Source organism: Heliangelus exortis, chromosome 1, assembly GCF_036169615.1.
Source record: "Heliangelus exortis chromosome 1, bHelExo1.hap1, whole genome shotgun sequence".
NCBI classification, from domain to species: Eukaryota; Metazoa; Chordata; class Aves; order Apodiformes; family Trochilidae; genus Heliangelus; species Heliangelus exortis.
The window spans coordinates 108,763,845-108,791,584 of NC_092422.1; the positions used below are offsets into that span (position 1 = coordinate 108,763,845).

The 27,740-nt window shown below is 38.7% G+C and overlaps 1 protein-coding gene across 1 annotated transcript in view; it reads left to right on the forward strand.

Moving 5' to 3' along the window:
• Nucleotides 1-2,580: 2,580 nt before the first annotated feature.
• Nucleotides 2,581-27,740, forward strand: part of GUCA1C (guanylate cyclase activator 1C) — a 35,758-nt gene continuing 10,598 nt past the window's right edge. The window contains exon 1 of the mRNA XM_071757538.1: nucleotides 2,581-2,887. Within this exon, the coding sequence (XP_071613639.1) occupies nucleotides 2,684-2,887 (204 nt within the window). The 5' untranslated portion in view covers nucleotides 2,581-2,683. The remainder of the gene's footprint in view (nucleotides 2,888-27,740) is intronic.

Consider the following 27,740-nt stretch of genomic DNA (forward strand, 5'->3'; position numbering starts at 1 on the left):
TTATGCTTGTTTATGTGCTTATTTTGTCAAATGCTGCAGTGTAAAATTTAAGGGTTTTTTCAGATTTTTCAAATAGATAATTTAGAACAGCTTGATAATTATCTTGAAGAATTACCTGAAGAAAATGTGAATTTCTCTGGTATTTTAACTAAGAAAAAAATTGTTTTCTCTAAAGACAAACACAACATAGGTAGGAGATTATTTCATGCCATATGGAAGAAATATGCCTCTTTTCAAGAACCGAGAAATATGTGTGTTTTCAAGAACTGAGATGACACAGTCTTTTATACTCACATTTATGCTGTCACTTTTTTCAGAAGTAGAGCTGAAAATGAAAAGGGGCAAAAAGAGATTGTAGACTTGTGTGTCTACAGAAAGTTTAACTGTCTATGGTTGAAACCATCAGTGTTTTTTTCTTTGAGTACTACTGTTTTTTCTGAAGAAAAAAAAAAAAATCTGAGAAACATTTGAGTTTTACACTTCTTGTTGAACAAGAAATTTAGTAGATTATACTCTTGGAAAATTCTGTGTCGGTAGATCCAGCTACTAGCTATTGAAAATTTAGACTTATTAGCAAATATGAGACTGAAGATTGCCACTTCAAGCTACATTTCTTTTGCTTCCTACTGTTGGTTATTACAAATGCAGCATTCTTTTCCTGCTAGTGATATTTTTGGAGCATTTCTACATACAATTTCCCATGTTTCAGATTTATTCTGGTTTTATTCAGTACTTTACATAGGTAATCCCTGCTGTGTCTTCTTACTGAAGACCTTGATCTAATGACTGCATATTAGCTAACAGCTATTTTTGTGCTGGGGAAACTATTGAAAGTGTTGCAAGGAAAGACTAGAGATTAGTAAAATCACATTTTAATGATAGTTACAATTTATGTTGCTATTTAAGTCCTCCAGGTATCCAGGTGCACTTTTTATCCCCTTCTCTCCCTCCTTAGCAGCACTGTCCTGGCAGGCAGGTCAGGCTCTAGGTTATGCAATGCAGTTATAAATACGTGCTGAAAGCCTATTCCAGTCACAGCCCAGCTTGTCCCAGCCCTATCACCTTTTGCAGTGAAACCTTGGACCTATTTGTACCTCAGAAAATATTTCTGAGAAATATTTTGCAATTCTAATCTTACGTGATTAGTGCATCACAGCTCTTTAGTTGCCTAAAGAATTGAACAGAATTTTCAAAATGCTGGGTGCTTACAAGTACAGATGTGCTGTGACACAGAGCCTGCTCTGAACTTTCTGATGCTGGGCAGCTTGCCTGGGTTTGGTTATATCTTACAATGGATGCAGCAACATTAATTCTTTGTGCCTCCTGAAAACCACATTTTATGATGTGTCTGACTGTAGCATTAAGTTTCTTTGCAGCTTTGAGACTGGATTTGTCTCGGATGGCTGTCAATACCATTTTTGCAACTGAACCAGCCTGAACCTTGGCCTAGAGTAAAATTCAGCTTATGCAGCTCTACAGCGGTCCAGGGCCAGCCAGGCTGCATCCTGCTCTGCAGAGTGAAGTAGAAATGCTGCTCAGGTAGTGCTCACCTTTCTACTTGGGGGATACCACCAGAGTGCCATTAGTGAGACAACACCTTTAGGGTACTCTCAAGTGTACCAATTGTATTTTTACAGTCTACCAGTTTAATCTTTCACTCCTGTGTGCCATAGCATGGGCTGTAAGGCTTAAAAACTGTAAAGCATAAACTGCTATGTACCACTACACAGCACAGATATTATGTCACACTACAAACTTCCACAAACAATTTAATCAATAAAAGAAGCAGTCCTGCACACCCTTTAATGCTGGCCATGCTTTTCCATCCCTGCTTATTGTGTTCACTTGCAAAACTCCAATGTTTTGTGAGAACGGGCATTGCAAAATTTAAATAATGTTGTCTAAAGTAAAACATAATTACAAGTATTTGATTTTATTACAGGCTTTTGCCTGGATCTGTTCTTATAGTTGTTCCCAAGTCCACCACAGACATAAGTGCTGGCCTAAGGGAAGGAAAAACATGGGTGTGAGTGAGCAGTGGCAGTAGGGGAGTCGTTTTTAGGATGACATTGGCTTACACAAGACTCTGATGCTTGCAGAAATTCTGTGCAAAGACAATGCCAAGGAGTTTTGTGGTTAGCTGCTCTCACTTTTTGCAGTTTATCCTCATCAAATCATGTTGCAGTTCTGGCCTATAAGGTAAGATTTGGACCACAAAAGAAATAAAAATGAAGTCAGTTGCAGCAAGGCAGCTGCACAAAACATATCCACATATTAAAATGAGGTTGAAGGTTTAGTTTAAACCTTGTGAATTATAAAAACAAAGGTTTTTACTGCCCTCAGAATGCCTGAGTGTTGCTTGTTCAAAATTCATACAGTTCACATAGCTTTAGCACCAGAGATGCCAACACAAGATGAGAATCAGCATCATCGGTCATCATGCCCTGCTGAGGCTCTGCAGCCTGACTGTGCACAAAGACCATAATCAGCTGCTAAAACCATGGTGCACTAAAATTGGGTGCCAGTAATCTTGCTTGGGTGCTATATTTACTTAGTCTATATCGGTAGTGATCTGTAAGAGGTTTAAAGTAGCTCTCAAAGACAGAGTTGATATTTGAACAATCATTCTTGGGAAGCAAGGGTGAACATTTGGATGAATAAGTACTGAAAAAGGTTACCTGGTATGTTTGATACTATGGGTGCTGCTGGATCAGCGGATGACATTAATGCTATGGAAATTCACCACTGGTACACAAAATTCATGAGGGAGTGCCCATCTGGACAACTTTGTCTGCATGAATTTAAACATGTCCTGGATCTACACGGACTTACTCCAGAAGCTAACAGCTATGTTGAACAAGTGTTTCACACATTTGACATGAATAAGGTAAGAAATTTGTTCTTCCTGGCTTTCTTACAGCTGTATCATTTGATGCATTCAGCAACAGGCCTCAGAGGGCTGGCAATACTGACTATTCAGAAGTAATAGAAGTGATTCAGAGGTGGTTCAGTAGAGAATTATGTGCCAATAAATATGAGTGGCAGGAAAAAGAAATGTTCCCTGTACGTTTTGCAATATTGAAAATTGCCTACAGTCATTCTAATACATGTTGAACAGCTTCACAACTTCGAAATAGGTATTTTGATTTTTATTTTCATGTGTGTTAGTATTTGGAAGCTTTATAACAGCTTGAAGAATCTTTTTTCAAAGCAGGGAATATTTAGCTGGATCCATAGGTATTAATGCTTTGAGAATATGCAACATAGACACAACATGATTCCTTCTGTCACCAGATTAATTCCAAGCTCCTTCTGTGGCTTATTTGGGTATCAGTCAATTTACATCTTCCAAAGACTCATCTGTCTAATTTTCATCCATCATCCTAATTATAATTGCTTAACATCCTAGGTCATCCCAAAAGCTTTCAGGGGCTGTTGATTCCATTGCTGTCTTATATTCTTCCAGTTCTATGTTCATACAGGTTCCTTCTATCCAGAAGACTGTGCCCTATTTTACCCTGAAAACAAAATAGCACTTTGTATCTAATGCTCCACTTCCTACAAGTGTTTGTTCTTGTCTGAAATAAAGGTTAGCCTGAATTGTCAATACTACAGAATCAAAATCTGCTTCCAGATAATTGAACAGATGGGCCCACCATGGTATAAAAATGTATTTTAAATATTAATAATTATTTAAAAAGGAAAAGCATTAGTATTCTCTACCCACATCATAGTTTTCAGTGAATTCAGATACGTAATGAAAAATGTGTTATTACATGGATGACTTTAGTGGCAGGTGAAAACAGGTCCAAATTATAGACAGAACTACTCCAGAAAATTTCCATTTCCAGAAATGGTCTTTCTATTCTTTACTATCAAATTAACTATATTTGTTTCAGAAAATGCCAAGAGGATAAGGTAACTTGTGTGTGTTCTCACACCCAGTCTTCTAATTGTTGTATGGTGCTCAGTAGGCTAAGAATTCCTGGGCTCAGTATTTGTGTTGCACCTTTTGCATATTATGTATATCCCCAATTCATTTTGGGTTTGGGGATTATGTAATTCTTTCTTACATAACCTTCAAGTACTGCTCCTGATAAATCAGGCTTATCATGTGCTCTTCCCTCCACCAATTAGCGGAACGTTAAGTATGCTGGGATTTGATTAAGTAACATCACCTAACTCAATAGATGTGCTAATTAGAGGTGATGAGCAAAATTCTAGTCCATAAAAGTGGAATTTGACTGGCAGACTTTGTCATCTTAGTGTGCTCTGAATTTCCAATTAATCAATCAATGCAATATATTCCCCAGTAAAGCTTGACTGGTGTTAACCTGCTTGTGTAACATATGTGGACAGTGTCTGAGCTCATCTAAGAGCTTTTTAGTTTAGCTTTCCTATATACTGCAAAATGCTTTTGACATTTCAATGCTCTTGAAAAATATTTGGAAATATTTCCAAAATTTGTTTTAAACAAATAATTTGAAAGTAACTAGTGACTTGGGGATGTTTCAGAAAACTGAGCCTGCAGCTGGTTTAACTGTTTTTAAGAAAACTGGAACATGAAATAAACACTTCCTGAAAATCAGGCTTCTATCAAGGTGACAACATACTAGTGTAGAACCAACCAGAGGCCACAGGGAAATTTGTACATTTACCATGAGATAACTGAGGGACTGCAGAGGCAAGAAGAAAGTACCCTTCAAACAGATTTGTAGCAAAAGAAATGCATACCAGAAGTTGCCACTACTGCAGATATTGGTCTCTATATATTTGACAATATCTAAGTGTGACCAGCAGGTCAAGGGAAGTGACTCTTCTCTGTACTGTTTTTGTGAGGCCCCAGCAGGAGCACAGTGTCCAGTTCTGGAACCCCCCAGTGTAAGGAGGACAACGAGCTGTTGGGGTGAGTGCAGAGGAGGGACATGAAGATGACCAGGGGACAGGGAAACCCCTCTTATGAAAACAGGATGAAGGAGTTTGGGTTGTTCAGTCTGGAGAAGAGAAGGCTCTGGAGAGACCTCCTAGCAGCCTTCCAGCACCTGAAGGGGCCCTACAGGAAAGCTGAGGAGGGACTTTTCAGAAGGGCAAGTAGTGATAGGATAAGGGGGAATGGCTTTATAATGAAAGAGAGTAGATTTAGGTTAGACATTAGGAAGAAGTTCCTTAGTGTGAGGGTGGTGAGACTGCTACAGATTGTCCAGGAAGGTGATTGCTCATCCCTTGAAGTGTTCAAGGCCAGGTTGGATGGGGCTTTGAACACCGTGGTCTAGTGGGAGGTGTCCCTGTCCATGGCAGGGGGCTTGGCACTATATGATCTTTAAGGTCCCTTCCAATCCAAGACATTCTCTGATTCTACTGTACTCTGTAAATGGTACATTCAGTACAGGCTGAGTTGAGAATAAATGAGATACAAACTTTCAGAGCACAGCTGATCTTTACCACCTACCTTCATTCAGCTTTCTCTGCTATTTGTAGTCTTTGTAACAATATGTGTAATCAAAACTATAACGTTTTTCTTCATTTATTTTGCCTTTAGTATTGTGTATGCGCATATAGGAACTGTTTTTTCCTTTACATATATTTCAAGCATTACAATCCAACATGTTATAGTTGTGAAGTGTACTTTTCTGCATCTAGGTTATGTATAGTACCTTTCTGTAAGGAAAAAATGCTTTGCAAATGCAACTTCAGTCACTCTATATAAAGATAAGCCTTAGGTGAACCTGGGATCTTGTCTAAATGGGCAAAGAGCTCCAAACCAAAAAATGTGGGGACCTTTTCAGTTTGGATTTTTTTGTGTGTGTAGTAGGCAGGGGGACTGTGTGGGGTTTTTTGGTGGGCTGGTTTTTTTTTCACAAGTTGCTAATATCAGAGCCTCCAACCCAATATAAATACCTTAGCACCCAGGAAGGAGCTTACTCAAGTTAGCTGATGAACATTAAGACTTAAGCCTTAAACTTGTCAGGTTACCCACACATCAGAGTTTGACTGTTACATAGTCCTAACAATAATTTTCTAATCCCCTTCCCCTGTTTTCCTGTAACTTTTTAATTAATTGGCATATTTCAATGAAATTTCAAAGAGCAGGCTTTTCAGCTAATTAGTTGCTAATAGCTTCATAAAAATTGTCAGCTGGGTTACAGGGGCACACCTCAAATGAATGCTCTACTCATGCAGAATTGAGCTATTATTCATTGTTTTAGGCAACAGCTGGCTGTCAAAACAACCAGGCACTTGTTTCTGTTTCCCTGGTGAGGATACAGGGTGGAGCTGGGGTACCAGAATGCAGAGATTTAGGGCAAAAAAAAAACCAGTCTATACAAATCTAGGCTTTTGTTTTGCTGTTCCCAGAAGGGCTTGTTTAATTAACGTTCTGTGATAAAAAGATCTTTCAACGTTTTATCCATTTGGAAGTCTTCTCCCCATTTTAGTGAAATTAAACAATGACTTGGCCTTTGGGGCTTCATAAAATACACTGTAAACCTGCTTATGCTAGGCTTAAAACTTCATGATTTAATAATGAGCTCCCACTGAAGATCTGATATTCTTTTCCAGTTCTGCAAGAACTGTAACAATTCTGTAGCAATCCTCCTTCAGCTACTGTAATCTGAAGCACAGATTTTATTGTAGTTTTTCTTAATTGAGCTGTTTCAGCAGCAGACCCAGGAAACTTACTTAGAAGAACATTTAGAATAGTCACATACCTGGGACTGTACAGTCAGTATCCTTTTGCAACTGGAAATTATATGAAGAGTGTGGCATCTACTCCCAGATAAAAGGCTGGCTGGTTTTTCTCCTCATCCAATCTGTTTTTATAATTTAGTGGCTGGAGAGGTTTAAGCACTTCAAAGAATCAATCAAATGAACCAGACTGTTTTGCCTCAGTTTTACTTTTTCCTTTTCAATAACAAAATACCCTCTTTTTGATGAAATAGCAAAGGTTCAGATATGACACATAGTATCTAGGTAAGCTGTAGCTCAGCTTTATTTTTTTCTTACCTTGAACAAAGCCTTGCAAGAGCCTCACTGAAAAACCTGTGGCAAAGAAGGACCAGTACTTCAAGCCATACACCAGGATTTCATAAGCTTCCCCTCTGGGATTCACACAATGTCTGTTTAGTTTGATACGATGTGTATATTTATCTGCTGTAATACATGATTCCTGTGAAGTCATTCTATGGGGCTTCAGGCTGGCTTGGCAAATGAAATTTCATGAGAAGATTGAGCTGCTGGCAAACCAGCTTGCCAAGAGTAATGCATATGGGATTCTTATGGCTTGGCATGGGCTTTCTGAGTAATAGTATCCTCACACTGTTCTCAATCATTCTGACTACATCAATACTTTTCTAACAAGAGCATGACTTATGTGTAGTACAATCAAAATAATTTTGTCTTCTGGATTCTGGTCTTAAAACAGAAATCAGGCCCAAGACTCATTTTTATGCATAGCAGAGCCAAAGGATGATTCAGCTCTTTACAAGTTAGAGGAATCAAGTGTCTCTGCCCTCCCTTACACTTCCATGGAATAACAACCTACCTGATTTGGTCAGCTGAAGCTGTTTAACTCTTTGTTAACAGAATAAGCAGAATTGGGGGTTTTAATTGGTTTGTGAAAGAAACTACACATAAGTCAAGGTTCTAAAATGACCTAACATTTAGAGATAAAAAAAGTCATTACCGTTGCAATTATATCTGCTAGCTGAAAAGTGCATTGTTAGTTTTCTTTTTTTTGTTTTTTTTTTCTCTATTATTTTTCCTCTGTTAGAGGATCAGATTTTTGTCTACTGCTGGTAAAAATCACTGCCAAATCTTTGACACCACTGGATAAGGAAAAGATTTTGGGGTCTAATTTCTTGCAGCATAGATTTGGCATTTAGGAAGCGAGATTCCAAGCAGAGATTGCCTGAACCTGAAATTGCTGAGGTGCCTCTACCAGCTTCCAGTTTATATGGTACTGAAAGTGCCATGCATTAAATATTCAGATTTCTATCACTGTATTATCTGAAAATCCATCACTGAGACTGTGTGAACAGAATGTGTGTTAAGTGGATTATGCAAATGAAGCCATATGATTACTTCTAGGTGCCTGCCCACTCTTTTCCTGTTTCAGAATTATATAAATAAGGACATATTACTAGTTCTTTTTACCTTAAGATTATATGGAAAGTATTTATTACATACTTTCTTTAGATGGAATGTTAAGTCAAATTCAAAGTATGTACTTTTAATTGGAGACCCATGAGGAGTCTGCCTTCAGTTAAAAAGTCTCCTTCCTGAATTTCAGCTCACTATATCCTCTCTTCAGGTTCTGGTGTGTGAGTTTCACCGGTTTTTGTATTTTAATAACCTGATTATCAGTACATATTTTCTATCCTTGTGTTATGATGCTGTGCAATCTGTTTATATATTATCTTCCTTCCACTGGATGAGCACTTACTGGTACACACCCAAGTCACCATAAGCATCATTAGTATTTTGCAGAGTTTGATTCTCCCTTTTTTCCAAAGGGCTGAGGCAAAGCCCTCCAAACAAAGCACAACAACATTATTCCACAGTTAGGGTAGCATTCAAAGTCATCTTAGACAGTGTGGTTTTAGTGCAAAGCACTTTAGGCTTAGCAAGAGTACTAAGACTGCAAACCTGACACAGGGTCTTGCACAATGTGAGTACAAATTTCTTGTTTTGTCTTCAAGAGAGCCCCTGCAGAAGCAGATTGAGCCCTAGGAAAACACTGAGTTGATGAGAGAGCTCCAGCCAGAGAGGGACCCACCTACTGCCAAGCCTGTTTGAGTTCAAACGGGTTCTCAGGACCTCAGGAAGATCCTGTGGAGTTTCTATTTTTACCTTGTTCAGATCTGCAGGGATCTTTAAGAGGTTTATGGTCGTTTTACAGCTTCTGGCTTGTGGTTGAAGTCTGGCTGGATGTGAGCCAGGAAGCACACAAGCAAACAGTGTGGTGTGGATGGAGAGGAAGGGCAGAGAGTGCTGTGGGTGCTGGGGAGGCAGCTGATGGTTTTCATGCAGCAGGAAACAGTCAGTAGTACCATAAATTCATGAACCAATGTCCCTCTGGGCAACTTACCCAGCATGAGTTTAAGAAAACACTGGGCTTAAGTGCTTTGAACCCTCAGGCAATTTGACTAGAATCAGGTACGACTATTTATGTCATGAAATGTGTGGATCAGCATGAACAGTAAAGGACTTTGGCCTAGCGATTTATCAAATAAGAAGGAAGGTAACCAGGAACTGGGTGGGCTTTTTTCTCATTATTTTCCAGCAACTGTGCAGCAGTACTTAAACAGGAATTTGGATTTGTTGGATTTTTGGATTTGCTCTTTTCAATGTCACTTAGGTTGTTTAAGAGAGGAGATCTTTAAAAATCTACTAAAGTTAGATTCCTTGTAGGCAGGCCTGGATGAGAGTCTTAAAACCCTCACATTCCATTCTTTCATGACTGGGAGGTTGTGTTAATATTTGTCTTCTCTCTTTTCTTAAAATACTATTTTTCCCACCAATTCAAAGCAAAGTCTCTTCAGATCTACTGAGCTGCATTTTCAGGCAGCTACAATGAATGTAAATTTTTTTCTTTTTTATCACCATTTTTATTCTTATTTGGAAAACTCATGGAAGGGTAATACAGCTGTTTTGCTTCCTTAGCCACCCCTGAAAAAAAGCAAATTTTAAAGCTGAGCTGGGGAAGGAAGGTAGACTTGAATTGTTGCATATATCAGAAATCAGAAGACCATGCTTCTTCTAAAAGATAAATGAAAATAAGAAATCCTGTAGAAAATGTATACTCAAGCAACAGGAATAGACAGGAATAAGATAAGCAGATATCAGCTTTCCAGGAGGGGGGAAAATTAAGCAAAATATAAACAAACAATCAAATTAACAAACTTGAGGCACAAGTATAAAAAGATGAAAATAAACAGTCAAAAAGCAGAAGGAGGAAATAGAGTTTCATCCTTTTTTTTTACACATCATTTGAAACCCTTGTGGAACTGAAATGCAAGCTGTGGAGAAAGTGTTGATAGGTAGTTAAAATCTTAGTGAGAGAGGAATTTTCCATCTGAAAGAGGGCTCAGAAAAAAAACAACACATGGGAATAAATGTGGTCATTTGCTCAGCTGCAGTAGGAGGGAGATGAAGAAGCTGGCAATGGCATCTGCAAGCCCCAGCCCCCTGGGGTCCCTCTCAGCAGGGGTTGCCTCTCCCGGGGGCTGAGCAAAGCACTTGGATAGGGATTACTAGACAGAAATCCTGCCTAGATCTTTAGCAGATGCAACAAGCTCCTGCCTGGCTAATCGGAGCCACCAGGAGATGCAAGTTACTCACTGTCTGCTCAATTTGGGAAAGACTTCAGACACCAAGAGCATCTCCAGTCAGAACAAGAGAAGACAACTTCAGTGTTTACTTATCTCTTTGTTGGCTCAGTTTTCCCTCTTCCAAAAGAAATGCTTAACTTGGTGAATTTTATAGCTGGTGAGACAGGGGAAAAAAAAATTTAAAAAAATAAAATAATATTAATAAAAAACTTTAATATCCAAAGTTATTCCAGTGGAAAAATCCAGGTTGTAAAAACTAAAATCCTTCATTAAACAGTCCATGCCCATCAAAAGGGCTTTGGGTTGGGGCTTAATTCAGAGGATTAACACAAACAGTAACACAAAGGGGTTTTTTGTAATCTTGAAACAATAGTACATTAAATTACTTTCTATAAATTTGAGCTAATGGTAGATACAGATATTTGAACATCAAGTGGTGTAAAAATTTTTAGACGTGTTTTGGGGTTTTTTGGATTTTTTTTTCCCTACCTTCCTGTTCATATTATAAGCATGCAAAAGTTCAGGGGCTTCTCTTTATTTTATTTCTCCCAGTTGTAGTCAGGATATTTTGTTGGCCTCTTCCCCTTCATTTCTAAAAAGATCACTTAACAGCAATGGTTTAACAGTTATTACCCTGCCTGTCTGTCCTGAACCAGCCTCTGCCTCTCCCACTTAAAAGTTCTCCGATGCCCACAGCACCAGGCCCAGCAAAAGCTCTTGCAAACCCCAAATTCAGAAAAAGCAGTGAATTTGCAACAGCTACAAAAAGATGTACCTTAAGACAGCTAAATGGGCTGTGAAGCTGGCTGGAGATGAGGAGTAGCATGTGGAGAACTGGCACAGAAGTTAATAGAGATGGCAGGATAGGGAGAAGGAAATTAAGCTTTGAGATCAGCTGGTTTGGCTGGGACATTGAAATGGTTCCTGAAATGAGTGTGGTCCTGAAATGAGCAGTGGCAGAGCTCTGTGTTCATTCAGCATTGGGAGGATCCAGCACCTGGTAGCAGTGGTGTGCAGCAAGAAAGGGCATGGAGGAGGAGAGGGTTTTGTTTTCATTTAGTAATTGACTGTGGTGTTAGTCAGAGGTTGGGCTGGATGATCTTGGAGGTTTCTTCCAACCTAAACATCCTGTGATTCTGTGGTTCTGAGGGAGAGATGGTGAAGCCCAGGATGAGCTGAATCATGCAGGAGACAGAATGGCAGAAATGGCATGTGTCAGAGCAAAAGGCAGGTAGAAATAGCTGAGTAAGGAAAAAGGGGTGGGGCTGGTGTGAGCTGGAGTGCATTAAAAAATCAAGAGCAAAAGGCAGTTAATTGGCAAAAATAACACAACAAAGTTTTTTTGTTTGATTGCATTCAAAATATGGCATATGCTGGTTCATGTGCCAGCAGTTGTTTTTATCTTCCACTTCAAACAGGTAGCGTTTAGTTGAATCCATCTGTGACCCCCTTGTTTCACAGCACATTTAGTATCGGCTGCCTACAGCCACGTTTCCACTGTTTTCATAGTACTCAAAAGAAGGAGAATGTCAACTTCATTTTTTTACATTTCTGCCATTTTTTTATATCAAAGTAGTTCCTGATCTTCATGCTGTAAAGGTGTATTTTTTCTTATTAAGAAAGAAGAATAACTGCTCTTTTCAAACTCTTCCTGGAGACTGCTTTTTCACTTGCAAAGGAATCTAGATAACATCATCCTTTCCAAAACCAGTGATATTTTATATCGTTTTCAAAGCAGAATTAATTAATCTGGTTAATCTGGCTATTTTTTTTCTTTTTTTGTCATGTTTCCCCACAGAGACAGTTTTGCTTTACACGAAGTGTGGATTTTCTGTGTGCTCCATGTTCTTGTAGTTTAGTAACGGCCTGTCCTGGAACCAGCAATCTTCTTTATTACAGAACTGTCCTTTTCAGTGCAAGTCTGTCATCATAGTGCCAGTTCCCCTGTTGTCTATATTTTTTTCTAAATTTCTGTAGTATTGTACAGACCCCCAAAAGCTTCCTATCATCTCTAGTGTAGATGTCATGAGATACTGTAATTTTATCTTTATCTTCTAGCATCAGTTCTGTTTGCTAAGACAGCTCATTTGGACTTGCTTCACTGGGCTTCCTGTGTGTAAATTGGTCCCTGTACCCATTGTTTTAATGTTATTTGAAGTTGCTTTGTTATGTTAGTTTCATCAGTTCAGTTCCACATTGTTATGTATTTCTCTATACTTACAGCAGTAGGAACGTTCCATTGCAGTTGGCTTCAGGAATAGGTAGTTTCTGTAGAATTTGTACTATCTCAGCACAAGTTAATTAAGTGCTGTCAAACTATGCAGCAGATTATAAAACTGAGCCTTTTTGTGCTTCATAGAACTTGCATTCTTTTTCTTGTCATGTAATATCAGCTATTACATACTATTCCAGTCCCCCACTAGGAGTGAGGGATGCTGTGAGACTGTGGTTTAAATCAGATTACCTTTTCCCCAGGCACTTTACAGTTCTTTTAGTTATTGTTATTAAATTAAAGGGACAGAAAACAAGCATTCAATTAAATCACAGAATCATAGAATGTCAGGTTGGAAGGGACCTCAAGGATCATCTGGTCCAACCCTTCTAGTAGGAACGCTGTTTAGGTGCAATAAAGCAGCACCTTTGTCACACTGAGAAATATGGGTATGATTTCAAAGTAACATCTTTTGTAAGATTTTTTTGCCAGAATCTGACAAAAATCTGTCTTCTAAGGACTCATCTTTAAGAGCAGTGGTCTCTCATGTGCCTCAGTCATCATAGGTATAATTCCTCAAGACTGCTTGGAAGCAAGTAGTGGTTTTTTGGGAAGGAGAAAATAGGAAGGAGGGAAGAGGGATCAGTAGCTGTGCCTAAGTGGGATTCTGTGAGCAGGACTTGCATAAGGTCATGTGAAGAGATCCAAGAAAGTTATTGTCCAAGAGGAAGGGATACAAAAGGAAGGATGAGTAGCACTGTGTGAGTTACTGATGGACAATCCTTACCTGATCAGATCATGTAGAGTTTGCAGCCTGCCTAAGCCCTGTGGCTGGTGCACTTTCTCTGGTGTTTGACACCATGACCAGTCATTGCTTTAACAGCAGGGTATGATGGCTGAAGAAAAATATTCAGGATTTTATCAGGCTGTGCAAGGTTTGTCTGCTTATTTCCTTTCACCTCCCTTGTCTTCACATCCTTTCCCCTCAGCCCCACTGCTCCAGCTGTCACACACCTGCAGATGAGATGATTGAACAAGATGTGACCCCCCCTCTCCCTCAGTCACTGGGATCACAAAGAAGCTCTGGGGCTCAGAGATGGTCTCTGAAGGAAGGGCACACATGAAGTAGCCAATTTGCTGTGTTTTCTTTGCCTACTGAACCAGTTTTGGGTGAACTGAAGGCAATGTCTGTATCTACCTGTCTGATGTTCAAAAGTTCATGGGCACATGAGGAGTGTTCAAGCTTTCTTAGTCATATGCCACATGTGAAGTTTACAATGTTAAATTTAACAGTGCCCTTGTGGAGTGACCTGTAGCATAAACCTCTTAAGATTATGGGAATCTTCTCAAAAAAAATTACCTGATTCTATAGGGTATTGATTGCTCTCTGGCATAAGTTGGGCTGGAGGGAGGTTGCTGTTTTTCATGAGGCACCCAGGACCTCACAGGACTGTGTTCTTTAACTCCACCATGTGATTATAAATGAAAAGGATAAGCAAGTGGGAGTCTCTTCTTTCTGCATCTCTACCATCCTATAATTTTACACCAGTATTTATAGTTAAAAAATTGTCTGTGCTATAGGAATGCTCCTGAGCCACTCATCCCCTTGTATAGAAGTATTACTGATACCCAACCCATTCCCTGACCTCCTGAAAGCTGTATAATATAAAGCAGGGCTACAGCACTGAGCAGCAGCAAGGACTTGGAATTTAATTCACTTATCAGACCAAATTACTGTAAAAGATTCCTCTTCCACTCAGCTTCTGTCATGAGGCTGGTGACTAAAATTGTGTTTTATCCCGGGACCCTTGCTGAGAGGGAGGAAATAGGGTGTAATTGCACACAAATACAAGATGCCACAGAGCATATTTATGATAAGAAGAGCCTCAAGGAGCAGTCTATTTAGAAAAGCTTAATCCATCTACAACAGAGAGAATATAATAACAGGCATGTCTGTTTGCACTCCCAAGCTTTCTTTTCCTTATCTAATATGCATTCTTGTAGTCAATGGTAGAGTCTAGATTTTCATGAATTATAATTTGAGTATGGCTCTCTTTACTTCTGCTTTATCCTCATTCTGAAATGCCCTCTGGTTTAGAAATGGACATTAAAAGTAATCTCACATGAGTACAGATATTCACTAAATAAAAATAGAAACTTACAGTGTAAGAGACATAAAGCAGCCACTTAAATGCAGTTCTTCATGTCGTAGTCATGAATGAGACTCCGAAAATGAGAGATATAAATATTAATAGAAAAGTAAAAAAAGGGACACTGTCTGCATAAGAACGTGGGTGCCAACGAATCATTATCAGGTGATGGCACTGCCTCAGAGACACACCATTGTAACGACAAGTTTCTAAAAGAATGCTCACAAATTCAAGAAATTCCTGGATCTGCAAGGGCTGGAGACTCAGGGGGATATTTATATTAAACAATTGTTTGATCTCTTTGATATGAATCAGCTAACTTTTTTTTTATTATTATTACTTTGACCTCATACATTGCTTTATTTGTGAGTTGTAGACTGCAGGCTTTTCTTTGTGCTCTGCTCACATAACTGCTGTTGCGGGCAGGGTTGCCATTACTGTGTGCTAGAAGTGAAGAAGTAAAATTGTGCTTCAAGGGCTTTGAGTAGGGCTCTTATTAGTACTTTCCAAGGGCACTTAAATATGTCAATAAACAATTCTGAAAATTAGGTGTAATTTGCAGTTCATTGGTTATTCTTCTATCCTTTGCTAATCCTGCACTTGCGTAAAAGCATACAAAAATACTGGTATGCTTAAATACCAATAAATTAAAGTCTAAAAGTTTTTAAAATCACATTAGGCCAAAATAGGGTCTGCACTTAGCCTATGAAGTGCAAAACAAGATAGATAAATAAATTTGCTGTATCGAACCTGTGACAGAGAGGAAAATGTAATTCATATGAGGAGATCACACATGGTGCCCAAGTCACAACAGCAAACAAACATCTAATGCTGAATGAAGATAAGTAGCTTCTCCAGGCAATATTTCTTATTTACCCTCTCTGCTATTGCAATAACACCTTGTGGTTCCACTCAGCTCTTTGTACGATAGCTGGTGCTCAGACAGAAAATATCTCTTTTTTTCCTTAGGTGTGTAGACAAGGCCAAAGCCATGGTTATCTGGTACTTGTGTGTAGTATGTTTCATTAGGTGTAGAAGAGCATGTGATTGTGAAGAGAGAAGGCAAAAGAGACCAGAGGATCTAATGACTTGCAGACAAGTGTGGGCTCTGTTTTAGGTTTGTCTTCAGCATTGCCTTATGCTGGTAAGGCCCTGAAGCTGGACACCTCTAGCCCTCCACTCACTGTAGTGCTGGAGTGTCCCAGGGCACTCCCTGTCCTGAAATTGTGAAACCCTCAGACTTGTGAGACCTTCAGACTCTGGATTAATGTAAATGTGAGGAGAGCAGAGCAACGGCAGGTTTCAGGAAAAGTATCTGCTTGCCTTTAATTGCTGTAGCAGTGGCCAAACACACTTAAGACTAAATGGGAACTCTAATTACTCACTCTCATATGAAGTAGTCAAGCTGTAAGATAGCAAAGCAACTTTTCCTGTAAGAAGTAGAGGGCCAGAGGAGGACAGAGAGTCAGGAGGAGCCTGATAGGAAACCAGGATTGTCAGCTGGAGAACATGCTGTCTTTTCAGTATGGCTTTCAGGATCACTGTCCTGAAAGATCTCAGCTGCTTCATCTCTGTGACTGTACTCCCTCTTTTACTAGGAGCTTTCTTGCTGCATCTTTCTGAACTTCACCTTTTTGTCTTCATCCTCATCTTCCTCAGATGAACCAGGATAAACAGAGGAATGATTAGAAATTAAATCTCACTGAGAAAATGTTTCATCACCTGTCATTGCTGAGCATCACACCTTTCAGGAACATGCCTTTGGGGTATGGCTGTATAGCCAAGGGAAATCATTTCCACTCCTGTCTTCTCCCATGTCTCTGTTTTGTAATGCTTGGGGTCACAGATACCAGACCAGTGAGGGGTGGCCTACCTGCTGACAGCAAACTGGGGGGTTGGGGACAGTAGTACCTCCACCAGGGAGGATCATGTGTTTCCAGCATCAGCACATCCTTTGCCTAACACAGACTGGGCTACTCAAGTACAACATATCTATGCATTTGCCAGTCTTCTGAGCTGAGGGCATTTCCAAACTATCACATACATTGACACTGACAGAGATTGTGAGCCCTCAACACCTCCTAGAAGGTCTTAGCACAGTGCCTCTTCCAATTCTAACAGATAGCCCTTTCTTTTCAGGTGTTTCATATCTAGCTTTGAAATTTTCAGATCTGTTTTATGTTTGTGGAGTTGAGCTGTGATTATAACAAGGAGATCCCAATCTGAAATTTAGCTTCCAAGTAAGAAGAAAAAAGATGGAAAAAAGCCCCAAACAAAGAAAAAAAACCCAAAACTATAGAAACGGGTACTAAACAATACAGCACCTGGGACTCAAGTCAGAGTTCAGAAAGCTCAGAAATCCATGCTGGTCTGTAGCCTGAGAGCAACTGTGAAGGTATGTTAGGCATTGAGAGGATCAACCTAGCTAGAGAAGGATGTCAGGCAAGAAAAACTAAATCTGACACATTTGAGTTCAGCAGTGATTATTATTCAGAATGAATACGGAAAGGAAGAATTTAAGATGGCAGATTTGTATTCTGACCCCACAACAACTTTTTACAGAGCATTACAGATTCGTCATACTTTAATCTCTATTCAGTATAATGATTGCATTTCTGTTACCACACAGCTTTTGTTTCTCTTTCTAGCATTGTTAACAGTACTTTGTTTTCATAAGGGTATTTATATTTTTTTTTCCTTTATTACCAAGAATAATGACCACTCTTTTTAAGGTATGCTTTTAGAAATAACAAGCATCAATCAGTTTTCAAGTACATGGCAATAATGCTTTTTATGTGCTTTAACTGGGAATAAAGTGGCAACAAACCAGCCTCTCAGGGCAGGATAAAGGAACATTGTGTTATTAAGTAAGTAAAATAAGTGGATCTCCTTTTCCCACACACTCACTTCTTGTCCTATATAATTTCTACACCTTTTTCTCCTCCCCACGTTTTTTTTTAACAGCAATATAGGCTTTAATCCTGAAAAGTGCTTGTAGTTAAGCACAGATGTGTGAAAAGCAGTGAGTGGATGGCTGACTGGCAGTATCACACTGTGTGCTCTGAAGTGGCAGCTATGATTGCACAAATAAGGGGTCATTAACCTTCCACGACATTATAGAATCTTTAGGCACTCTGCAATATCAAACATATGATAATCTTTCACCACCAAGCCACAGAAGTTAATGGATACAAGTGGCTGCAAGCATAAGGCCCAAATTCAGAAAAAAATTTGGACATTTGTGTTTTTGCTTGCGCTCAGTTTCCTTCGATACCATAATAACTTCTCATGATTTGTATATAACAATTTCCTTTCCTTTGCTATTGTATTTTTGTCTTGTTGCTTTCTAATACAGGGGCCATTATCCCAGTAAGTAGTGAAGTATACAAAACTTCTTGATACAAATAATTTCACTTAATAATACCCTTTATATAGAAGTGCTGTTCAGCCATACAGCTGTCAAACTTGAACCTTTTTCCATGTTTCTGCCAACTGACTTGTATAGATATATGTCCAGATTTTTTCCTAACTATCTGACCTTTGTGGCCAGAAAATACCATTGTTTAATAGTAGCAATTTTACAGCTTACAAATGTATGGCTTTTATTGCTGTAGCTTACACAAATGCATACAATTTGAGGAATGGTTTACAGCTGATGTAAATCTAAAGAAACTTATTTTGACCATAAGTCATTTAATATATTCTACTCTTAGAATAAAATCTGTTTTTCTCATGTGGGCTTCTGCTTCCTCACAAATAGGAATCTGCTCAGATTTAGCTGTGCTAAAGTGCTAGGCCTGAGATTAATCTGAAATTCCAATTACAGCAGTCTAATGCTCCTTGTGTTAAGTTGGGGTCATCCCTGCCTGCATTTATTATCATAGAATAAGATGATAAAACACTCTTAAAAGGTGTGTAGGCTTTTTCCCGTGTTTCAAGTATGCCCAATTTAAAATCTCTAGCAGGTAAGGTGTGGCTTATGAATCCCATAGGATGTCAATGGCACTTGGAGGGCCGGGGGTCAGTGCCAGTATTGTAGCTGGGAATTGCATTTTACCTTCCTGTTAGTCCTGCTGCTTCCAGATTGAGTCTGTTACAGACATCCTTCTCCTACTTAGGATCTCCATTTAAAAAAAAAAAAAAAAAACAAAAAAAACCCCAAAACAACAACTTGTTAGTAAACTTGAAGCAGTTAAAAGGGAACTATGGCACCATGGTAAGGGTTTTTGACAATTTTGTGATAGATTAAAGATCTAGAAAAATCCTGATTCACTTGAGTCACCCGTACAAATACCAATGGGATTTCAGTAGCAAGCCAAACCTTATCATTCTACAGATTTCTTTAGGCTGGAGATAAAAGAGTAGTTCAGCTCCTCACCCATGAAAATGCCTGTGGTCAGTGGATGTATAACAGGGTGGGGGTACAGCATCACAGCACAATTCAGTGTCACTTAGAGACTGAGGTTACCTCTGGTCTTGGCAGTGGGCAGACCATGTGAACTTAGAGTATTTCATTCACAGTGCTTATTTTTTATTAATTAATTATAATTACTATGCATTAACATAACATGAACATATACAGCCTCTGTGGCTGTATGGCATGTATATATCTTACATGTTTATGTGTGACAGACCACAGTACCATTACAGGTATCCATACCCCTGGCTCAACAGACTACACCTGTTCAATGTATACCAGATGTTTCCAGTCAGAGCTGGAGATGAGTAACAGATAATATGTCCTAAAAGCTTTTTTCTCAGGAACATACTAAATAAATATTAACCATTTCTGATGTGTCTCTTGTGGAGACCACCAGCTGTTTCATAATGAAAGTACCTCATAGACCAAGCATGCAGATGTCTTTAATTCTTGCCCACTTCTTAAAAACAAGGGTTCTACGTCAAGACTTTTAGCTCCTTCCTTGACCTCTGTGGGCTGATTTGCTAATAATTAAATAAACAAACAAATACATATATCTGCTAGTGAATTCTGAAAGGTTTTTTTCATCATTCTTAGTTCCAGTGAAAAATAAAAATGCTGAAAATTCAGAACTGTAATTGCAAAGTCAACTTTCCTTCAGATTATCACAAGGAATGCAGGAGGTAGCATTTAAGCAAACATTTTATTTATGACTCATACATTAATTCTTGTAAGCTTTATTTATACAATGGCATTGGCAGTATATGAAGTAGCAGGCTTATCTTTTGCCACAGCTTTCCAATGAAAACTTTCAAAAATAATGTTTTCATTAAAATACAGGTGCAACAGAGTTCATTTTTTAAAGGATTCTCTTTATTAGGTCATTTTAGGGAGAAATATCTCAGTATTCTTCACCCTTAAGCTGTTTGTAATACAAAAATCCAAAAGCTGTAACCACATAAAGGAAGCTGAATTTCTTCTGCTTTTTTATTCCTTCTGCATTTCAGTCCAAGCACAACTGTTATGCAGTCCTAGTTTGTGCAGTCTACTGACGTTTAGAGAGGAAACAGTTGTTTATCTAAAATATTTCAGTAGTTTCCAACAGTACTGATGAATATTTGGTTCTCTGTGATGATACAGCGTATTTCGGAGAGATTATATCCTTCAAAATGAGGTTACACCAATTATTAAAGTAGAGAGTGTACCTAGAAAAATGTCTGGTGTACCTTTAATATATTGCAGGTGTTAGTTGCTCTTCCACAGAATTAAGGAAACATTCTGTAATTATCACTGCTACCATTTAACATTTATTCTAAAAAATCTTCTTCCTTTAAATCAGAAACTTATATCATTGTCATATATTTTCACTGGCTTGCAGATCGTTTTTGCCACACCTAGAAATAAAAACTGAACCCTCTAAGAACTGATTGATTGTACGGTTATGACCTGTCTATCTAAGCCATCTCTCATGAGAAGCAGTGTACTGAAAATGAGATGCTGCTATTGTAGTTCTCTTCCTGCTTAATTTGGTATTACTTGAAGCTAGCTACAGTATCTCTTGCTTTGTAAGAAAACTGGATTGTAAGAGGCAGGATATACTGTGAAAAGTAAAGAAAGAAGATGAATAGGTATGTCAGACAGAATGAATATTATGCAAGTTCAAGTATTTTTTGCTAACATTTATAAAGCATTGCACAGTCCTTGACAGAGAGAAATGCTTTCTGCTGCACTTAATATGCAGAGATAAATTGGTGGATGCAGAGAAATGGACAATCCACAACAGAGCTCAAGAAATCTTTGCATAAGGAACCACCAACTGATGTAAATCTTCAATAATCTTTGTAGTTTGCATGCTTTCATTTAAAACTGAAGTAGTTCAGTAATGAGCTAGAGTTCATCATTATGCGTATTAGTACTATAGAAAAGATTTTAAAAGGATTCCTTTTTAAAATCTAAAGAAGAAAGTTAAAATGGGCTCTTTGATGTAGAACGCATTACTTACAGATGTTAGAAGGCAGATCACCGTTCCCTTTTTCCTCATCCTAGCTCTTTCCCTGCTGTCCTGCTATGTCTTTATAGTTCTGATTTACAGGTAGAATTTTCACCATCTGATTCTGTGTTTTGGCTATAAATAGGAGTTATCCTCTCCAGTTATAGGGACAGGAATGGGAGTGTATCAGCCTTCTCAGGTATTGTAGTAGAAGGAAATGCAAATCATTTAGTCATATCCACTAATTGCACCTGGTATTCAAAAACAAGCATGCAAAGTTGCCTAAGGAAGCTGTGGCTGCCCCCTCCCTGGCAGTGTTCAAGGCCAGGCTGGATGAGGCCTTGAGCAACCTGATCTAGTGGGAGGTGTCCCTGCCCATGCTGGGGGTTGGAACTAAATGATGTTTAAGGTCCCTTCCAACCCAAACCATTCTATGATGATTCTATGAAATGTTCACAGAAAGATGTAATATTTTTCAGAGGTGTTTTGACAATTAATCTAACTCATTATTAATTTGAATTTCAGTTCTTTTCTCTTTCCACTTTTAATCCCCTTCTTAAGAATTGTGAAAGACAGAAGAATATTATTTTCATTGATACAAGGCAATTAGGTGCTAGAGGTTCTACAGGAGACAATTTAGATAAGGATTGACATGACCCAGCTAGGCAGCAATTACCTATCCCTATGTGACACATTCTTATTGAAGGTATGAAGAGCCCTTACAGGATTAAAGAAAATTACTGCTAGTGAGGAATACTTCAAAGACCACCTAGAACCTAAATATTAAGTGTTTCCATCTCCTGCGGGATAAAACGAGGATGTCTTAAGGCATCTTCACTAACTCTCCTTTGCTGGAAAATTTGATCTTCAGTTAGGCTTCTTTTTCAGATTGCCTTGTTCTGATGTGTCCTCAGGACCAGGAATAGCTGCTGTGATATGAATGATCAGGATGCGTGAGGAACTGTCTGGACTGTTGCATCCTTAAATATTCAGTCATTACCAAAGCTGACACATAAATTCAGTAGTTAATAGTTACTCAGAACAGGGAGAGAGAGGAATTTTATTATAGAAATATTTTCCCAAACTTTCCTGAACATCTTTCCTCTTTTGTATCCTAAGTCTTCAAATATTTGTGCAAACATAAGTTCAGCTGAATGCAGAATTTTAGGGATCTCTCAGGCTGAAATGACTCTCTGGACAAGTACACCTTTAGCTTACTCCAAGCAGCCATTTTAACCAAGGAGTAAGGTTGCAGCAGCATAACCTGCATTACACACAGTATGAGGCAAAGAGACCTATAAGCTGGTATTGTGTTTCTGGCAAGGTGTGCTACATGTGATGTTATTCCTTTTCTGTGGCCCAGCACATATGGATAACACCTTCACTTTGCCCAGTGGAATCTAACTCCCATGTTTTCTGGTTTTGAAATCTTTTTCACTTTCACAAAGGCCTTTAATGTGTCTCCACAAGATATGAATATCATGAAAAGAAAGTTTTCTAGTGTAACTATCACATTGTAGAGTCAGCAGTAAAAGGCTGTGTGTCAAAAAATTAATCAGCTTCTAAACCAAGGGCTAGAAGAAAATACAAATCAAGATAACTTATGGCCACAAAGAATCCTCCTGTCAGAAGTAACAATAACCTACAGCTCTTACTTTCTGAAATACTCTGCTTTTTGGAGTTGACATATACATGTAAGGATCTTTTTCCCATTAGTTGCAAACAAAATCCAACCAAAGGAGAAAAAAAACAAAACAAAACAACACAAAACCCAAAAAATAACATAAAGCCAGACAATTTGCTTCTCCTTAATTTGGAGTTGGTAGTTGTCTTGCATAAAATTATCCCAAATGTAAAGTAACTAGTCTGACCACTATAAATAAGGAGGAGGTTAAATAATGCTTTGCTGTATTCAAGGTGGTGTAGTTTTATCATTCTCGTCAGCGTGCTTAAGTGCCTTTGAAAGATACTGTAATCTTATAAAAAAATCCATGGAATAGAAACTATGTTCTATGAATATTTCAGTGGATCCATGATACACTGAAATTTATAGACCATCTTAAAGAATTCCATTGTTCTACTTCTTAAGTGTCTCCAGATTTTTTTTTACAGCCAGTTCTATGTATTGATTCCAAAAAGAAATCTATTACTTTGTAAGGACTTCCTGCAGTCATTGGTGCAATTTCACAATCTTGTTTTCTAGTGGGTTGGTACAGGACTTACTACTGTGATAGTATTAGCTTATGTTATAATAATGTGTCATTCCCAGCTGAAAGCCTAGGTTGACATCATTACAATCATCACTTGCTTAACAGTAAAGCTGAATTCTTGACTGTAGGAACTGATGGCACAATTTATGATCTAAAAGTTTTAGAGCTGAGGTAATTCCCCTGTAGTGGCACAGCACCATCAATTGCAGAAGGCTGGTTCTTCACATGGGATATTACAGTGAGATCTTTCTCAGATTTCTATTACAGCACTGTAGTATTCATTGGAAGGTTTTTTTGCATTTCAAAAAGAATGATACAAATGTCTAAGAAATTTTCTTTCAATAATTTCAAAATATTAACTCAGACAAGTGCTGCTAGTATTCCACTTGAATTTTCTTTGCATCATAATCATGATGATTGGCTGGGATGTGATGGGTAGGGCAGCAGTGCTCTCAGTGCACACCACAGTGTGTCCCCAGCTCACTAAATTGCCCTTTCCTTGCTATCTGTGCACATTGTGCCCAGGCTCACTGCTTTTGCAATAGAGATTTGCTGCACTTAGGCAGAAGGTCAGTATAGGAAGGCAGGAATATGAAAGAGTGATGAAGTTCAGTTTTATTTAAAAATGTCAACCATCTACATAGTGTCCCTTTGAGTTCCTGAGTTCCTACAGTCCCTGACTGCCTTAGAGAAAAAGAGAGCTGTAGAACTATTTCCTCTGCAGTTACTCAGTGACCAATTATTACACATCAAGCTGAAGGGATTAAACTCTCCGATATGTGTAGGGTTTCTTTGAACATTTCATTTACATGTAAGCAAGTCAGCATGTATTCTGCAGCTTTCACTGAGTTTAAAAAGCTCTTGTAGCATACTACTACTATTACCAGCTGTAATTTTATCACATTACATGAATACACAATGAAGATTAACTTGTACATTTAATCATAATTAATTTTAAATATTACTTGTTAAACTGTGATGCAGATAAATGGGAAAGTAATTTTCACGAGAAGAAGTTGAGGAATTTGTTTCTTTTACTTAAAGAAATCTTAAGTATATTTCAAGAGTGCAACTGTCTGTCTATTTAGTTCCTTAATAATTATGAATAGAGCAGCTAAAGGCTACTCCAGGTCTACATTTTCTTATTTTCCCCTTTAACATTTAAGTGTTGTTTTGAAACATCTGAAACTGTGCAACTATGATTCAACACATTTGTTGGTGTGAATGATGTTGGTGAAACTGAGAGTGGTGACAATGTTGTTGGTGAACCACACTGTGGAAATAATTGCAGAAAAAACACAGCAGAAATTGGATGATCTGTTTTAACTAACTTGGCTGCAAACTCATGCAACGACAACATATCAGTATAACATGCAATCTTCCATTTTTAACAGAAATAAAAAATTCTTTCTAGGTAAAGAATGTAGAGTACTGAGGTCCTTTACCTTGAGCACATGCTTTTTCTTCAGTACTTCACCACTTTTGTCTTTGGTGCCTCCTGAGCACAGGCATCAGCCCGATGCCTTGGTGATTTTCATCTTACTACTTCTCCAGTAATCGTAACAGAAAATGATGAGTGAGCAGAGTGGTGTGTGTGTGGGGGGGGTGTAGTTGTTAATTTTAAAGAAATAAAATTGTTTGTCATCTTAACATTTTGGATTTCACCAAATTTACCAAGGTACTCTACAAGACTAAGCGCCTGGACGCAGGGCTGGCTCTGCATTTCCTATTCCTCTAGCACAAAGGTCTTAGTATTTTCTAAGTCCTCAGATCTCACAGGTCCTCGATATCTGGTCAAAGCAGAACCTTGTGTGACAGTCTGGTCAATGTAACTTCATCTCCATATGTGAGTATGCAGCTCTAACAAAACCACTTAACATTCTGCAGCTCCTCATCTACTGCTTCATTTCATCCTTATCTAGTAACAGCTATCTCCTGCCAAGATATTCTCCCTAATGACAAATGCCAACTTTGTTTGCTTAAAAAATTGGTGATTCTAGCCACAGCCCATCTAAGGTCCAGAGCTCTCTCCAGGCCCCAAACTCCACTATCAGACCTTTGGGATGTGTCAAAGTAATAGAGTCACAGTAGCTCTGTAGTTCCTCAGTAATGTGTATGCAGCCCTTGAGGAACAGTTAAAAGGCTTCAGAAGTAGAAAGCAGGCAAGGAAATGGAGGAAGATCAAACAGAACTAAATGAATCCTCCTTTAGGTTTCTGAGGATGGAGAAGGCAGTGCTATACTTGAAATGGGGGCTAGAGAGAAACAGAGGCACAGGGTTAGCTATATAACAGAAGAAGGGTTAGCTATAAATTTTAGACTTATTTTGAGTTTTGCCTCCTCCTCCCTCTGCTTTATGAGGTTTAAGTAGTGATCTGAAAGACAAGGTTGAGAAGGTGGCTTTAATGTCCTAAGCCCTAGGTTTGAAATACCTCGACCATCTATATTTGCACACTTGTTAATCCTGATAAAGCCTGTTGAGCTACTCTCCTGGTGTCAGGTTGAGTTCAGAGATTTTTCAGGAGCAAATCTGAAAACAAAGACACTGCTTATTGTATAGAGACTCTATTAGTAGGGTCCTTAGAACTATTCTGGGACCAAAGGGTAATGGCCTCCTACAGAGTCAGGGCTGGGGTATTAATTGCTCTTGTGTAACTCCGGGCTCCCTCAGTGCCAGGCTTTGCCCTCATCCCAGGCCTTACCAAACAAAAGTGAGCAGCCTCCAGCAACTGCACGTAGGCTGACATTCTGTAGCAAAAAAAGAAAAAAATCTCTTATAAAAAGAGAAAATTAAATTGCTTTCTCTTTAGGAGATGCAGCAACTAATGAACAAACGAAATGGGCCCTGGGCAGAGGCAGTCAGGGCTGGTTGTGTCTTCAGGACCCTGAGGATCAGTTTTGTATCATCAGCAAATTCTCCTCCCTTTCCCTCTCTTTTGTGAATCTAAGTGTCCCAAGCAGCTTAAAAAGTCACTCATCAGTGAAAGCTACACAAGTTACCGAAAAAAAGCAGCAAAGGGCACAAATGCACAGATGTAATGTGTCCTAAAGCATCTAATTTATGTAGTCAACCTGATGGGAGATTAAAAAAAAAGCAGTTTATATTTATATTAAGTTTACTATGTGAAGCAGAAGGTCCAGAAAACTTTGGGACATGTAAAAGAAGTTTTGAACTCATTTTTTTTGGTGTCTCTCCAGCCCAGGAGTTTTCTGACCCACTGTGTCAGTCCATGCCCAGGGCTCATCCCAGCTGGCTCTTTACATACAGGCAGGGAGGGGAGCAGGGCTTCACCCCACTTCCAGGCACCCATGGGATCCCAGTGCTGCAGCCAAGGAAGGCAGTGTCATCAAAACACAGGAAAATAAGCCTTCACACCCAAGAAATGCACCCATCACACAGATTTGTCCCTTATCCTTTGCTGCCAAATAAGCAGGTTTCACCAACGTTAACTCAATAAAAATATCAGAAATTTGCCCTTTGGAATAACAGAGTAAAGCACCAGAAGTAACTTATTCATGTTTTCCACCACAATACCAGCTCTGCTTATTACATTTTTGGTGTTTTAAAATATTTTTATAGGTTTTATTATTTGTACAGTAGCCCTTTTTTTGTGAATTACTGACTTCCTAACAAGCTTCCAGATACTGACTTCCTAACTTGCTTCCAGACACTTTACAGGGTATGCTCTATAGACTCATGTTTTACAGAGCCCAGAGATGTGTAAGGACCTACCTAGATACTTGTACCATGAATGGTTATGAGCAGCAGAAGGTTAAATTAGCACAGCAATACTTTTTAGTAACACCATAACATGTTTATTGTATTATTTGTTGTACTCACAGAACCACAGGATGATCTTCATAGGTTACTGTTACTATTTCTGTCTTTATTTAATGTACTATTCTGAGGCTCTTGGATGCTACTGTAAAAAGCACAGTATTTTTTTTTATCTGAGAAAGCTCTGTGTATGCCTAACAAGATCACTATAGCCTTCTGTATCTCATAAACGTTTTACTTTCTACCTATGATGTATGTTTTTGGTACAGAAAGGAAAAAGAGTACAATTCTCATCAGAGATTTTTATGAAATGCTTCTGGTTCCACATCATGTAGATAAATGTGTCAGCCTTCTCAGTATTTCTGTTCCTGGTACACCAGCTGCTGAGCTGAACGTGTCCCTGGTGGCTTTTGCATGGCTTCAGAATGTGGCTGGGGTCTTCCTGCCAACTCTGACTTCTCTCAGGTGATTTCTGAGGTGGGACTTCTTTGACCATGGCCTTGGATCCATTCCTGCTTGGGACAAACCAAATGATCAGAATTATGTACCCAGACACCTTATGCTGGTGATTACATTGTCCAGACTTCTGACATCTTGTCAGAGCAACAACAACACCAAGATATAGGTAGAAAGTAAAAAAAATACTGTTTTCC